This window comes from Histoplasma capsulatum, genomic scaffold, assembly GCF_000149585.1.
Source record: "Histoplasma capsulatum NAm1 scaffold_7 genomic scaffold, whole genome shotgun sequence".
Lineage (NCBI taxonomy): Eukaryota > Fungi > Ascomycota > Eurotiomycetes > Onygenales > Ajellomycetaceae > Histoplasma > Histoplasma mississippiense.
This window is the reverse complement of record NW_001813976.1, coordinates 1,330,262-1,345,439: the sequence shown is the minus strand read 5'-3', so window position 1 is coordinate 1,345,439 and position 15,178 is coordinate 1,330,262. Positions and strand designations below refer to the sequence as shown.

Sequence of the window (15,178 nt, the reverse complement as noted above, 5' to 3'; positions counted from 1 at the left end):
CTACTCTGAACTCAAGTGGCGCCCCTTCGGGAATCAAAACCCTTGACGTTCCCAAAGCGCCACCTGACCTCGCACTTTCTGCCAAGCTCGAATTGTGACCTGTGCTGGCGCTTTCTGCACAGTTGACTGTTCTGATATGTCACTGTAAAGCAATGAAGACAAGGATGTTTCAACAATCATGATATCACCATCAATCTGGGATTGTGATTTACAGCTATCAAGAGCTTCAGTTTGCCGATATTTTGGAAATGCCTCACCCAAAGCTCGTCAATGCTCTCGCAGTTGACAAGAACTAGGGGAATGTGAGAAAACGCACAGTAGTTGAATATCAAAAGCTGATGAGCACTGTTGCATACTATAAACATACCAAAGACTCAATCAATGGTGCCAGTCGCGGTTCATCTTCCATGGAAACGAATCCTCCCCTTTTTACTTAGCCATAAGGGCCTTCTTCTCTGAACCCAAGCTGGAGAAGACACGCACTTCTTACTAGAATAACCATCTGGAAGATTAGGAATCTTCTCCTGATCACTGAATACCTCCAAGAAAGCTAGCACACAATTGCACAGAGAACCTAGGATGCAACAGTCACACATGACGGAAACACAATAATATCAGCCAGCCAGTCTCTGCTGCTGTCATACGTGACGCTTCGAGGTAAAACATTGGTCCCCCATGTAAATTCCTGTTCTACGCTCCCAGTTATGGCTGTGCTGATATTACCTAGGTGTTGGCCTGTGCCTTCAGGTAGCTCCCCTTCCTATTGATATGGTATAAAACCAGGAGAAAGAGATAAAGAAACACTTTTTATCATCTATGATTTTCTGCTATTCCGGTTTTGGATGGCAAATTCCACCCGTTAATTGTGTTGTATGCCGATATTCGAAAATCTCAGGATGAATGGACGAGTGGTTGCTGGGTCTAGGGTGATGACTCAAGGACCGTTCTGATACTTCTTTTCGCAAATCCGTTGTTGCAATTACGTCTCTGTCGAGGCTACTACAACATGAAAATCTCGTCCATTACATGCACTTACTTATGTATACACAGATGCCCGGTGAGGTTATCCCGGTAGGGATTCCTAGAACATCAAAACTCAAGCCTCCACAACATCCCGCGGCTATACCAAAGCATGGCGCAACATTTGACGCAGCATTTCCTGACACCTGGCGTGTTGAATGATTCATTCATATGTCAATCACCCTCGCAGGTTTTGCGGAAAAGAGAGAGAGAATATTTAGCGCTCACAGCTTGTGACTTAGGCATATGTTGGTGCGAGAACTGAGAAATTGCCTTCCTCGTCCTGAGATTGGCTGCATTGCTGGTTTTCGATTTATTTTTAAAGATACTTGATCTGCTTTTCACCCTATTCTCCTGGAATTTTTGTTCCTGACTGCAGAAAGAAGCCAGTTGGTTGGAGGGCGAAGCAGGGGGAACTCCAATACTTTTCATAACTTTCAAAGCAGCCAAGTCAAATAGGCGGTTTCTATAATGCCTATACCAAATAGCAAGCACCAAGGCTCGGAATAATTGTTATGGTCAAACGGTCCGTCGGTTGCATGCTACCGTACAGTACATTATGCATGGTTTCAGCTTTCATCAATTTCCAAATCTTCGAGGGGCTAAAGTCAAGAAGGAGTGGTTGAAGACCTATTGGAATTATGTCATTGAAAATCTTGATATGCTTTCCCGCAAGTACGTACAGAGTTACTTTACTTTTTAAAGGAGTTTCAAAACATATGTATGTTTTGTTTGCAACAATCATTCCTTTCATCTAAGCTAATTTGGTACCTGCTATGTCGGCCGTCAGAACTGAGCTCAAAGAAGAGAAGCAGGCCACTTGCAGTCCAAGCCCAGTATGAATAATACTCAAAACATCTACACCACACCCAATATAACCTGGATCATGGTGCTGGATTTCAATTTGATCAGTGTTTGCCTGCTGAGCTCTCCTCGATTTCAGGAAAACCATGACTTATCAGTGTCTCAGATAACATGCAATCCATCTAGTCTTTTTCTTGTTTGCAGTAAGGGGCTAGTAGCAATGCTGATGAGGGCAAGTAGCAACAACAGTGGCTTTCAGCATGTTGAAATAGATCACTTCATAATTTAGAGGCAAGTGAGCACAGTGTGGGAAGGCTAACAGTCCTGAAAGAAAGGAACAGGAAAAAATAGCCTTCCCATTCCCCATGTATATTATTGTAATGGGGATCCAGCGCGGGTGAAATTTTCACCGGGCATTTATTACCCTGCATATATCCGCCTCCGCCCGCTAGAAATATCTTTCCCTTTTACACGTATGCGAGGATTCTTCATGTATGCGATTCCTTATGTCTTGTTACTACTACCGGTCCCTTTTCTCCTAGTTGATTCTCCTACAAGTTTTTCCTCATGTTATTCGAGATAGATTGTTAGATATAATACACGTTGATCTTGTGGTTCTCCATTGTGTGGTTCTGCTGCTCCTGTTCTCGCGGCCGCCAAACGCGCACAGCCCTGATTCCATTACAATATGAGTGGAAATTTTAACCTAGTTGCCTCCATCCCGTTAGCAAAAGACGGAGAGGCATTCTACTTGGCCTCTGATTACATTGCATTGAGTTTTTATCATATCGGAGGGAACCAAAATAAGCTGTTTTCAAGAGCTACGGAGAAGCAATCTCACTAATCTACCAATGAATCTTGGAATCAGAAGCACGACGCAACGGAATCTGCACACTGATGCTTATCTACCAGACAAAAAATGAACGAACGAATGAATTAAGATAAGATGCCAGTGCTTATGCCTTCAATCAGGATTTTAATTACTTTGCGAGGTTAGAAATTTAAAAACCACATTCAACTTTTCTAAACCCACGTTTAAAATGTATCCCTGCTCAAAATTCATTGTCAAAAATTTAAACCCCAACCTATCTACAAATCTGTAGTGTTATTTTGGTTTATTATTGGTTAAAGGGTTTCGCGGGCCGGAAAAACTAGGAGGAAGAGGAGATGATATTTCTTGAGATTAAGTTCAATGTACCGGTAGATACTATGTAGCCAATACTCCAGGATTTTTGAACCATTAGTTCTGTTGGACATGGCGCTGGCGGGGAATATAGGTAGCAATTCACAACATAGTCTCTACAATCACTTGCTATCTTCAGAGTGTATTTTGGCGTATTTAGTAAAGACATGAAATGCCTTATATCGAAGTTATATATTTATTGAGATATCTCTTTTAAGGCTGCATAAATATGGCGTACATACTTTCTACGAAAGCACTCGTGGATTTGATGCATATATATCTCTCTAGTGATTTGCGAAGAGGATTGTTTCACGTCTCTGTGCGCAGATCGAAACATCAATATCGGAGCCGAAATGGTTTCAATTTTGAGGTAAGAAGGAAAACAGGCCCGAAAATCAAACGCCCTGGATGTCAGTCACTGCCATGTAGTATTCATGAGCTTTGATATATTTTCCCTCACTGAAAGAGAGGCTTATCTAGATAACATTTGAAAAGTCGGCCCAACTTTTAACCCAGCCCATCTACAACAAACCGACAACAGTCATTAGTTAGGGTGTTAGAGCCCGAGAAACATGATTTTAAGTAACTGCATTGTGAGTACTAGTAGTTAACCATCTACCCGTTCTGATATTTAGATATGTTTTTTTTATGTTTGAAAAGAACCAACAACCGAAAGTTTTTCCAGCCGAAAATCCGAACCATGTGCACGTGCCAGGGGATCTTGTTGGTACTACGGCTACCCTATCACGTGCCCCCCAACATATTTGTATTGCTCTCGCGTAGTTAGTTTAGTAATAATGAACGAACGTTATCCTCCTACAGGTTATGGCCCTTATAAGCTACGAAAGAGCTGCGAAATAACGTGCTAACTACGTCTCCACGCATCGTTAAAAGCGTGCCTAGACGGCTGTTAAGTGATTTGAAACTAATGGTTAATCTGAGATCGGGTGGAACGCCTGATTTAACGAAGGACTACGTGACGACGCGTAGAAGAAGTCCTCAAACACCGGAGGCACAACAAGAAGGACTGGACGCAGGTCTACCAACACCTGCAACCAACAGAAAGGTGATTGCCCCAGGGGCTTTTGAACCTGACGAGACAATCGAAGAAGAATCGAACAAGTCGAATATCGAATACGAAGACCCAATTGACAACAATGAGATGTCGGATAACGCGGGTGGCTCTAGTAGCCGTGATGATGTGAGTGAGGAAACTCGCATGAGATTGGAGATCGCGAGACTCCAGCATGAAGTCCAACAGATGAAAGCAAGTAGAGGTGAACCCTCTGCTAGTGATGAGAACATTAATGCAGATTTAGCAAACTATCTGCAGAGAAAAGGCAGAACGTCTGCTATTGTGAAGATTCTTAATGAATTCCGTGACCAAGTGAGATTCATAAGGGAGCCAGTTATCCTCACTGGTTTTGTGAATTATTCAGTGTGGAGGGAAGAGATCCTCCTCGCAGCGAGGCAATCTCATACAATTGATATCATAGATGAGAGACAACTTGGACCCAAAGAGGATGCCAGTGCTGATATGCAACGGTTTTGGAAAGAATGCAATATGTGGCTGTATAACTACATGTGGTTTGCAATCACTCTGCAAGCAAGATCTTATCTTGTTACACCCAAGGAACTATCTGCCTATGCTCTGTGGACAGCTATAGAAGATATCTTTGCTGGGCGGCCTGCCAGCAATGCCAACACTGCCAGCAATGCCAACGATGCCAACGATGATGTTGGTGATGATATCAGCGATACCAGTGATGATAGCGGCTACAGCAGTGTGGATATTGATATGGATTCCAAGATGGAATGTTTGGATGGATCAATGGAGGACAATCCTACAAGTGATAACAATCCTACAAGCGATAACAATCCTACAAGCGATGACGATCCTACAAGTGATGATGATCCCACAGGCGATGATGATCTTGATACTGATAGCGACCGTGATGTGGTTTGGGGGGGCGATGGGCACCCTTTATCTATCAATATGATTGTGCGAAGAGTGATCTATGGGAAAGGATGGGTGGTAGATGGGGCAGTCCCTACCACAAAGAACATGGATATGCCCGTGGAGGGTGAATTTTCAAATACAACTTGGCCTGGTTTGATGATAAGTCATATGGAACGACCTTGTTGGAAGGAAAAGAATGGTATCAGTGGTACGGGAGATTACGGAATTTTGCTTGTATTATTCTGTTTTTTATAGTTATTGCTGTATGGGCACCTATTCCCAAAGAGGAAATCAGGGTCCAAATCTTGTAATTAATTGTTATTGTGTTTTTGGAAGAATTGAGCAAAGGGGGCCCCCGGGCGGCAGTGCATTGGCGGCGCCGTAGCACGGGGGGGTTTTAGGGGGTACTACGGCTACCCTATCACGTGCCCCCCAACATATTGTATTGCTCTCGCGTAGTTAGTTTAGTAATAATGAACGAACGTTATCCTCCTACAGATCTCGCAACCTTGGAAGTTTCTTTCCTAATCACACTATCTGCAACTCAATGGCTTAATAAGCAATCCTCGACGGCATCCCCCTTGAATAATTTCCCTCTTTTGCTTCAAGATGTGGATTGAGATGCAAAGAATTTGGAAAAGTGAAGACAACCTGCGCGCGAAGCAGATGGACAGGAGCCGCCTCCATCTGGACAGAATATATGCCGTTTTGGGCATTTTCGCCTGGCGATTCTTTTACTTGAGATTCGATTTCAATATCCAGGCTTTCTCTGCAACATGCGCAGAAGACATATTTTAGGCGCTGGATGAATACAACTCGGATATCGCAGTTCGAGGAATCCTAAGCTGTGAAACAGCTTCAAGTTTTTACAGGTATGCAGCGAAAGATCAGAAAATGGCATTTTCCATCGGACTAGCCAAGAACTATATGAACAAATAAGAATAACACCAGAAGAAAAATCCGGGAGCAAAAAAATGTTTCTCATTTATCTATTAAAAATTGACAGGATAACTGACAGATGAGACAGAAGAGGCAGAAGTGGGAGAAGCTGGTTGGGGGGTGGAAGAAGCAAAAGGATGAGTCTTCTACAACTGACCAAAAGAAGAAAACCAAAAGAGTGAAGTCGTTGAGAACGATCAAATCAGGGATGAAGAAAATGTACCCTTTCAGTGCTGGTGAGGCCATCCATCCATCAGGTGCGAAATTAATAAATAATAAATCTTTGCAATAAGCTACAGCAACAACCATGCCTGAGAAAGAGGCTCAGTCCCAAACTGAAGAGGCCATTAACTAACCCCATTAACATCAGTTTAGAGCTGCCGGAACCAAATCTCAGCAATTCCCTCTGTTCCTCAGACCTTTGACGCACAGCCAAGGGCCTCTGGTCCCGTGCATATGCTACTGGGAAACTGTTTAAAGGTTGATCTCGATATTGATCGGCATGTTGAAGTCGATGTCTCCCATGCACACTTGGGACTGAAAGTGGTTTTTCGGTTTCAGCTGACTGTTTCGAAAATATGAAAGACAAAATGATATGAGGGTGTATTCGTATAATAACTTACCCCGAAGTTGTTGTTGCAGCAAATAACGGTTTGTTTGCATTCAACTTTGGAATTCACGCAGTTGTGGGCTAGGCGAGATCGAACTGGTTAGCAAATGTTGTCGCTTGAGGATTTTACAGTTGAATTTACTTACATCCTCCTTCAGTGCTGCAGCAGTATGGAACACCGCTGGAGCACTGGTTCGTTTGCTGGACGGGGGCGGGTTGGGAAGAAGCTGGTGGACAAAGGTCCTTCAACCCCGGCAGGTTGCTGAGGAATCCTCTCTCAGCTAAAGCAACGTCGCCATCTTCGGGAGCGGGAACCGGATCAGGCATGGGGATAGCAATTGACTGCGTGAGCAGCATCAAGAGAGAGAAGAGGATGGAGGATTTGATGAACTTCATGGTAGCGATGGGGTAATTTTCCAACGAGTGAAAGCAAACGAATGAAGGCAGGTTTGAAGAGGTGAGAGGGTGCTGTGTTTTGGCTGGGAAGATGAGGACGGATTGGGAAATGTTATTTGACGGCAAGTGGGCTCAATTTGTACCAAACTCTCCCTATAATCTTCTCATTACGCCGTACATTTTGCTTGCTTTTCTCTCAACCAGAGACAGCCATCGACACGGTAATGAGCTGGCACAAGCACGGCCTTGCGTCTTTGAAAATCCAAAAATAGGACTGAAGCTGCAAGAGGTCATTCGCTGCACATGTTTTTAGGCTTGTGCCATCTTTTTTGAGACATCAGGATATCTTCCATTGGTACGCAAAAGCCACCACCCCAACCCCCAAAGCAAAAAGAAAATAATAAAAAGGAAGTAAAAGCGCTCTGGAACCTCAATGGACTTCAGCAAATAGGCGATATTGGGTATCTGTGTGTGGGGACCATCAACACGAATATCCCACGATTGTCCAGCCTGGTTGGGCCACGTGAGAATTGGCCGGACTAATCAGAAGTTCTGTTTGTTTTGCAACTGCATTTAAATTTCTTCTGGGGCTGAAAAATGGCTTTTTTCCATTCTTGCTGTTTTTCTTATTTGTTTGCGATTGCAGGTCTGGACTAATCCCAAGTCATCATCATTTTCACCCAACTGGTCGGTGCATACGGGCCAGATGTTCTCGGATATGCTGTTCACCGTCATCCCGCCATTCCTGCCATTTTGTGATGCGTCAACCCCGGAATCTTTTAGCCCACGGGAGGACAACGGGCGTTGCCTTCATGTACCTCGCCTAAGTATCCTGTTCCTGGCTTGCCAATCGAAATCGGGAATCCTTGAAGTTTTAATGTGTCTCACTGCATCGCACTGCCGCTTTGGTCAAAATATTCGACTCAGAGGCAAAAAGCATCAGGGTCTGGACCGATGATGGGCTTGTTTGGGGAACCGGATGGCCGCGCCGGTTGCTGATTGGCTTCCGCTGAGCCTCACCAAAAACATAGCGCACATTCTTATTGACACGACAATGCTCGGTTGCCCGTGCAAAAGATGCCTTGACTTAGTAAACCTACGCCCTCGATGAAACATCTACGCATTTTAGGCGGTTATTTTCATGACTGCTTTATGGTCGAGGATATTGTGAGGGTGGCCTCATAGGAAAAATATTTTGGAAGATTCCTGTGCGCTGTTCGGAGATTGAAGTATGGTTCTCTGCGCCCGAGCTTGCTACCAAGGGTACTCTCTCATATTGGGTACTCACTATGTTCCAACAAACATATCTATGGCGTTGACATGTGGATTCAGAGAGCCCAGAGCTTCATGTGTTGTTAGATGGCTTGCAATTCTCCTGGAAATTTGTCGAATCGGCTTCCATCGTACACAGTGCCTGCAGCTGCCAGGTTCAAGGCCATGATTTACCTATCCGCTTTCGGATATCTTGATCTCCCTTTATCCTAGTTTCCATCGCAAGGTGTTGCAGCCTTGTCTCTGATTCGTGAATGTTAGGCGAGTATCCTGCCACGCCAAAGGTACAGCTCATGGGATGCCATTTCTTGAGCTGAGGCTCAAAACCTTCACTCCGAACCTTCACGGCCCCTGTATAGTTGATTGGCCCACGGCACTTGTCAGCAAAACAATTTTAGATTTTCCAATCCTCAGCCCTGTCGATTCCCACGGGGCTGGGTCTGTTTTGTCTGTATGCCACGGTTGACCAAACCTCACCACCCTTTGTATCTACATGCAAACAAGGATGGATTGGCCATACTGGAAATGCAGGTTTGTGTATGGTCTGGACTCAACGCCATTTTGTCACTTGGCTGTTTTCTCTGGGAATTTGCGTGAAGTTGATACGATCCATATCAAAATGCCCGGGTCACACTCCAGCTAGATGTTAATTATAGACACCATTATTCTGCACAACCTTAACGCCATCGACTCATGGGAGTGGTCAAGTGTTACCACATTCATGCAGAAGAAAAGGGGTCAGAACATTCAGCAGGGTGAACAGAAGCTGAGATCTATGATTTCTGGCTTATCTCTATCCACCAGCCCGTCAGCCACGAAGCTGCAACACGCGAGACATTCGCTGTTTGGTATCCCAGATGCGCCAGGGCTTGTTTCTTCAATTCGGCGAAGCGAGACTCCCTCCACTGGAAAAGTCGTGAAAAGGGAGTTTGCAAGGGTGAGATTTGAGCCAACCTAGAACGTAAAACACTTCATCCATGGACATCGAGTGAGCCTTGAGAAAACACATAAATAGGCCCTTCATTCCCGTCGAAATACCTTTTATTTTCCCCCTCATCATCAGCATCACAGAACAATCTCTCAGCCTTAATTCCCAATCTCTATCTAATCTTCTTATTCACTTTTAAGAACTTGAATTCTTAATCAACCCCCAAAAACCTTCAAAATGCAGCTCACCAACATCGTCGCCATTGTCGCTCTCCTCGCCACCAGCGTTGCTGCCGGCCGTCCTGCCCGCCCCGCGCGCCCACACCGCCCTGACGGCCCAGTCTTCCAGAGCATCTCCTGCTCTTCTGGCGGCCCCTTCTGCTGTGCTCCTGAAAGCACTCTCGGAACTACCTGCACTGCTATGACCGGCAGCTCCGTCAGCTGCAACACCCAGATCGTCTGCTGCAACAACAACGAGGGAGTAAGTGTTAACCCAATCCTAAGATTTGAACATAAGGGGCAACCAAATATTTTCCCACTAGTCCAAGTTCGCAAACCTAAATCGTAAATAAATGCTAATATAAAAAATCCCAATCTTCACTCAATAGACTCAAACCTGCTCTGCTACCCTCCAGCAGCCAGTTACCTTCGTCGGCCTGTAAATGTAACCACACAGTGGTCGCAGCTAGTGTCTTACAAGTTGCTCTCATCCTCCCGGGATTCAAGTGATACGCGATCGAACGGTGTCTATTCTTTTTTCTGATCTTCGGGGAAGTGGGGAAACAGCACAAAGTGTGGGGGTGCAGATTTAGCTAGGCCTTTTGCTTGTCATCGGTTACTCTCGCCTTTCCACATTCCACTACGCGCGCGACAATTGTTTGTTTTGTATGACCGAGCTACAATTTTTGAAAAAGAAATGGTGAGGGCTTAATGGCGGGGAGTAGCCTAGATGTTTCCTACTGTCGCTCCTTACCTTCTTTGTTTTTTCCTTTCGTTTCTTGTTAGTTTTTGGGAAGAGTTGGGAGCAAAGAGGTGGAAGGGTAATAGAGGTTGCTGGATTGGATACTATTGTCAAATTTCTGATTGGTGCCTAAGGCATTTCATTGTCACTTTTGTTTCTAATAGCTTGCATGGGGAGGATATTTGGGATGAGATGGTTGCCGGATCCTTCCCTTTTTATTCTTCGCTGCTCAGATACGTGTGGAGCTGCTAGTTTACTCTATTGCAATGAGAATTCCTCATCAGTTTTGATATTTCCATAAACCATTCCCTTTTTTTTTTTTTTTTAAAAAAAAAAAAAAAAAAAAAAAAAAAAAAAAAAATCTTCTGCTTTAATCTATAATATTTTTATAGAGTGAACGCAAATATTATTAATGCAGCTAAGATTTCCTTCTACTAACTCCTTATACTTTCCATGATTCCTTCTGGTCGAAATCCGTGTGACTTACTTAGTTGTGCTGCTTAAACGCCTGATACCAACTTCAAACGAAAGAAATATTAGCCCCACTAGGGCAAAAGAGCTCGATCACCACCAAGCGCCGTGGTGGCATAGAGGGGGTTCGAAAATCACCCAATCCAATCCCCCTCCAACAAAAAAAAAAAAAAAAAAAAAAAAAAAAAAATACAAAATTCCAACTTTCCCCATCCCAAACAAAACACCTGAAAAAAGACATACATAACTACGGAGTACTAGTTATAGTATTGTTGAAAATATCAACGCATCATTCAAGCCGCAACTTTCAAGATACTGTTCTACGAGCGGAAACCCTTGAGAACTCCGCTGCCGCATTACTCTTTCCGGTCTCTCAAACCCCGAAGAACAATGTATGTAGATCGGAGTAGATCGGAGGCATTTACGCGAGGCAATTTCTGCAGTGGAGGGCCGTAGGAATCAAGGAAGATGTTCCATGCAATCTACAGAGCTGGTGTGAAAATCCGCAAGGAAAACAAGTATAAAATATATTACTATTATTGCTAGTTAGTTACTGGTATATATAGACACGCACATTAACAACAAAAAAACAAGTTGTATATGTAAATATAAAACTTTATGATCTGCAGTTACTGTGATTTGTTACATTGGGGGGAAAGAGAGAGAGAGATCAGATCTATGATCAATTGAAGTAAAATATTAAAAGAAATATGCTGCGTGGACTTGTTGATCTATGATTATCTACGATCTTCACAGTATGACATCATCACATCATTTAGTTACAGTGCAGCAAATGTGGTACATTTACTAGCATGAATAAAGCCAACAAGGAACATAAAATTTACGTGAAGAGGTAAAAAGAAGAAGAAGAAGAAGAAGAAGAAGAAGAAGAAGAAGAATCTCGACCTGTTTTTGTTAAATTTGATATCGGCTTAATGGAAGGGCTTTACAAATCAACAATGGGGTATGACATGGTCAACAATTCAACAATAATTATAATATCCATAACTGAATTATAATAAAAAATATCAATTCCAGTCAAAGATTCCAAGAATGGGTACAAGAATGTGATTTCTCGTGTTCCAAAGCGGAGTTACCTTAGCCACCGTGTTGCATACTCTGTTTATATATGTATAAACATATTTGTATAACTTTGAAGACTCTCCCCTTTGGAGACTAAGAAATAACAACAAATAACATCATAAACATCTTCATACATGTACTAAGAAGTCTCTAGCGATTGTTATACTACATAGCTAACTGCTTGATCCATCTATATATATACTATATGCATTGTTCCGGCCTTTCAAATCGGGAAAAAAAAAAAAAAAAAAAAAAAAAAAAAAAAAAAAAACACAGCAATGAGAGAAATTTATAGCGAACAGGCACAGTGTGTTTAGTATGGGATGATAAATATGCTCGCACATGTGTATATATATATTTATATCTCAGTCACCGTTAAAAAAATCTGGTTAGGGGATACCCTGCCATAATGGACTACCCACTGCAAAGAAAGGTAATCCCGACTCAAATCTGCATATTAGCTTATAGACGTGGACCGCCTCCCAAGCCTAGATTTCGGTGTTAGTGAGCAGCAAGGCAATTCATTCAAGAGGAACACTACGGTTAAATCCTACCTGCGGCAAGTGCAAGATACCATGTTCGAGTAGCTCCCCCATCAAGTTTCGAATAATTAAAGGGATCGCGAGAAAAAAATTCCCACGAGGCAAATGGATCAATGAGTGCCAAATTAGCAAATAAAATGCCTTGCCAACCACCTTGAACTTTACTCGCGGGTGTGCAGGCAGTTTCCGCAAACATGGCCTCCCATTCCTCTTTCACGAAAAGCGGGTCGCGGGTGGAGGACGAAGACGCAGTTAAGGGAATCATATGGATCCTAAATAGTATAAACATCGTAATATAAACATATGGAGCGGGGGTATATGCTATCATCATACTCACCCTTGGATGTATTCGAGGTTTGCGCCGAAATAAGTCGTATGATCAACCTTGTTCTCAAAAAGCTGTGGCCTGTTAGATCTTAAATATGAAGATTATTATGGTAAATTGGTTTGGGTTGTTATACTGACAATTCCTGTGACTTTATTGGCGATGAAATTAGCTGGGTGGTTGACGTTGTCAGACCTCAGCAAGAAGTAGGCGTGTAGTGATCTTGCAAGGACGGCTAGCATCAGATTGCCACGAGCTTCCATACTTGCATCCCCGATGGCCTTGCCCCACAGTTTGAGGGCGTAGGCGAACAGAGCATCCTCTGACGAAGATTCTTCATCTTTGCCGTCATAAGACTCAAATAAGCCTTTCGCCCAGGAATGGCCGTTATACCAGTCAAATGACCGGAAACACGGAAAATATGGGTCGTCGGTTACTGGAGAGCTAACATCGCGGACGAGGACATTAACCCAATCTTTATTCCCAGCTAGCCATGTTGGATCAAGAGTCCCCATGATGGCTGCAGAAAGGATAAAATAGCCATAGTGGAAGTGATGGTCGTTGTAATAAGTATTTCCAAAATCAAGCCCTGGATCGTGGGTCACGTAAGACCCAGAAGAGACAATCCCCTTCCAAACGGTATCATATACCAGCGGCCATCTCTGCTCGTTACGAACAAACTTTGCGAAAGCTTCCTTTAGTAGTCGAAATGCATTTTCCGCCAGAGAGGGATCCTCTGCTAATTTCTCGACAGTATACACCAACATAGAAAACTTGCCAAACCCCTTCCCGCTAAAGTACATACTATCAAGGTACGTTTGCTGATGTATGTCTTGGTTGAGCTCCAATGGAGCTACCATTTTCAACTTTTCTTTGACAGGTTCTGATAAGGGCGGGCTCGTTTTCGATTGCGCGTTCCAGGGAGCAATTCCCAGACTTATAGGAAGGTTGGTTTCGACCATTGTCCATGAATCCCCTACAATACCGGTAGCCATTCCCTTGGTCGTGGTTCGTAGATGTAGACCTGTCATCCTGGATTTGGTGTTTTCGTCAAAGGAATCACAGTGGTGGGGCAATGCGAACATTAACAAGGGGGTTGTGGAAACATATAACCCTTGTTTATCCCAGGAGAAACTGTACGTACCGGTCTGCTGGTCAGCGGCAACAAAGCCCGCGAGTTGGACTTCCACCGCATATACGCCAGCTGACCTGTCGTATATCCCCTCCCCTTCTCCGCCGAAAGGGTTTTTGCAGATCTGGATCGTACCGCTGAACTCACTGATACCACGGATGAGACTATGATCTTCCAACCTCAATTGCGGATCAGCACTGTCGGCGGACGTGACGTATATCAACCACACTGTGCCATCCTCCAACATGACCATATATTTGAATAAGCCTGGTTTGGGAGAGCCCAGTCGTTCGAATTGCCTGAAGAAAACGCCACTCTGAATCGTGGGTTGTAATTTTGTGTAGACAGCGGTCACAAACCCCATGCCTTGAACCAAAGGAAAAGCGATATGAGAAGTCGAGCCAGGATCCGGGGAGAGAAGAATAGTTGCCGAAAACGCGGAGGGCTTCGAAACAACCAAGACAGAAGACGGCCCAAGTTCAGCTGCAGAGAGAATCATCGATTGAATGCCAATGGGGTTGATATAAAACTGGACGGGGTTGCCGGGGATTGACTGGCTCATGGGACCAAATGCCAGCTGATTGAGTTCTATATGGGAAACCATGAGGCCATAACTCGTTACAGGACCCTTGCCCTTAGCCCATGCGACTCCGTACGGATGGGTGAATGAAGGTCCAGTCTGGGAGCCAAGGTAGAAGTTGGCAAAAAATTTGTTTGTAGGTATAGGGCCTGTGGAACCAACCTGCAAATGAGGGTCAGAATTAGAGTCCGGGTTTGAAAAGACAAATAAATTTTTACGTACGATATGATCTGGCTTGACTGGATGATCGCCTCTTGAAGGGATATTTGCCGGGGGTGGTCCCGTGCCTACGGGCTCGAACGCATTTTGGCCATTCATTGAGGGCGGCTTAGGCCTGGGTACAAGCGTTGATGTCGAGGAAGAGGAAGAGCTAGACGAGGGCGCGGTTGGCGCAGGGTTGCTTGATGCTGCAGAGCTTGTAATCGAGGATGGCGGCGGCTGGCTCGTAGTCGTAGAGGGCCGGATGGGCAGGGGTATTGATATGGTGATGGAAATTCCCACGCTTGGGGAAGCGGGTGCTGCTGGCAGGGTAGTTCGGGGTAACTGGGACGTAAGACCGAAGTCAAGGCCGTCAGTTCCATTCGGATACGCATGACAATCCTGATGTAGGGCACAATGAGGAAGAGCTTGGGTTCCAGGGAAGAAGCGTCGCATGGTCATCATTATCAAGATGGCGACAAGCCATGACGGCATGGAGTGTGTCATCGTCCGACGACACACACGCGGCGGAGGAAAGCCAGTGCAAATGAAGGCCGTGGGACAAAATACAACCCCCCCCCTCCCACAGCACAGGCAGCAGCAGTGGCTAGGTGCCGGAGGAGACAACGGTGGGGAGATTGGGTAGAGCGGACTGATGTTGTTATCATGAAGGAGAAGGGGAGACGGCGGGCACGTGGGCCACCAGAGAGCAGTCAGAACACACGACGGGATAGCCTCCCCGCAGTCATTCCAAGCTGCAGCGACCATCAGCAGT

At 44.6% G+C, this 15,178-nt stretch overlaps 4 protein-coding genes across 4 annotated transcripts; 2 read left to right on the top strand and 2 right to left on the bottom strand.

Annotated features, from left to right (window-relative positions):
- Window positions 1–3,804: 3,804 nt before the first annotated feature.
- On the top strand, window positions 3,805–5,222 carry HCAG_06033 (predicted protein; the record flags this gene model as incomplete). Its single annotated transcript, XM_001538378.1, has 2 exons — window positions 3,805–3,869; window positions 3,911–5,222. 2 exons carry the CDS (start codon window positions 3,805–3,807, stop codon window positions 5,220–5,222), a joined length of 1,377 nt encoding a protein of 458 aa, XP_001538428.1.
- Window positions 5,223–6,380: 1,158 nt separating this feature from the next.
- On the bottom strand, window positions 6,381–6,912 carry HCAG_06032 (predicted protein; the record flags this gene model as incomplete). The annotated part of the gene is made up of 3 exons (XM_001538377.1): window positions 6,381–6,443; window positions 6,530–6,597; window positions 6,663–6,912. 3 exons carry the CDS (start codon window positions 6,910–6,912, stop codon window positions 6,381–6,383), a joined length of 381 nt encoding a protein of 126 aa, XP_001538427.1.
- A 2,437-nt stretch (window positions 6,913–9,349) lies between these two features.
- Window positions 9,350–9,773, top strand: HCAG_06031 (hypothetical protein; the record flags this gene model as incomplete). The annotated part of the gene is made up of 2 exons (XM_001538376.1): window positions 9,350–9,592; window positions 9,720–9,773. The coding sequence occupies 2 exons, from the start codon at window positions 9,350–9,352 to the stop codon at window positions 9,771–9,773; spliced, it is 297 nt and encodes a 98-aa protein (XP_001538426.1).
- Window positions 9,774–12,088: 2,315 nt separating this feature from the next.
- HCAG_06030 (hypothetical protein) lies at window positions 12,089–14,865 on the bottom strand (the record flags this gene model as incomplete). Its single annotated transcript, XM_001538375.1, has 5 exons — window positions 12,089–12,114; window positions 12,181–12,440; window positions 12,506–12,567; window positions 12,634–14,367; window positions 14,428–14,865. The coding sequence occupies 5 exons, from the start codon at window positions 14,863–14,865 to the stop codon at window positions 12,089–12,091; spliced, it is 2,520 nt and encodes an 839-aa protein (XP_001538425.1).
- Window positions 14,866–15,178: the final 313 nt, after the last annotated feature.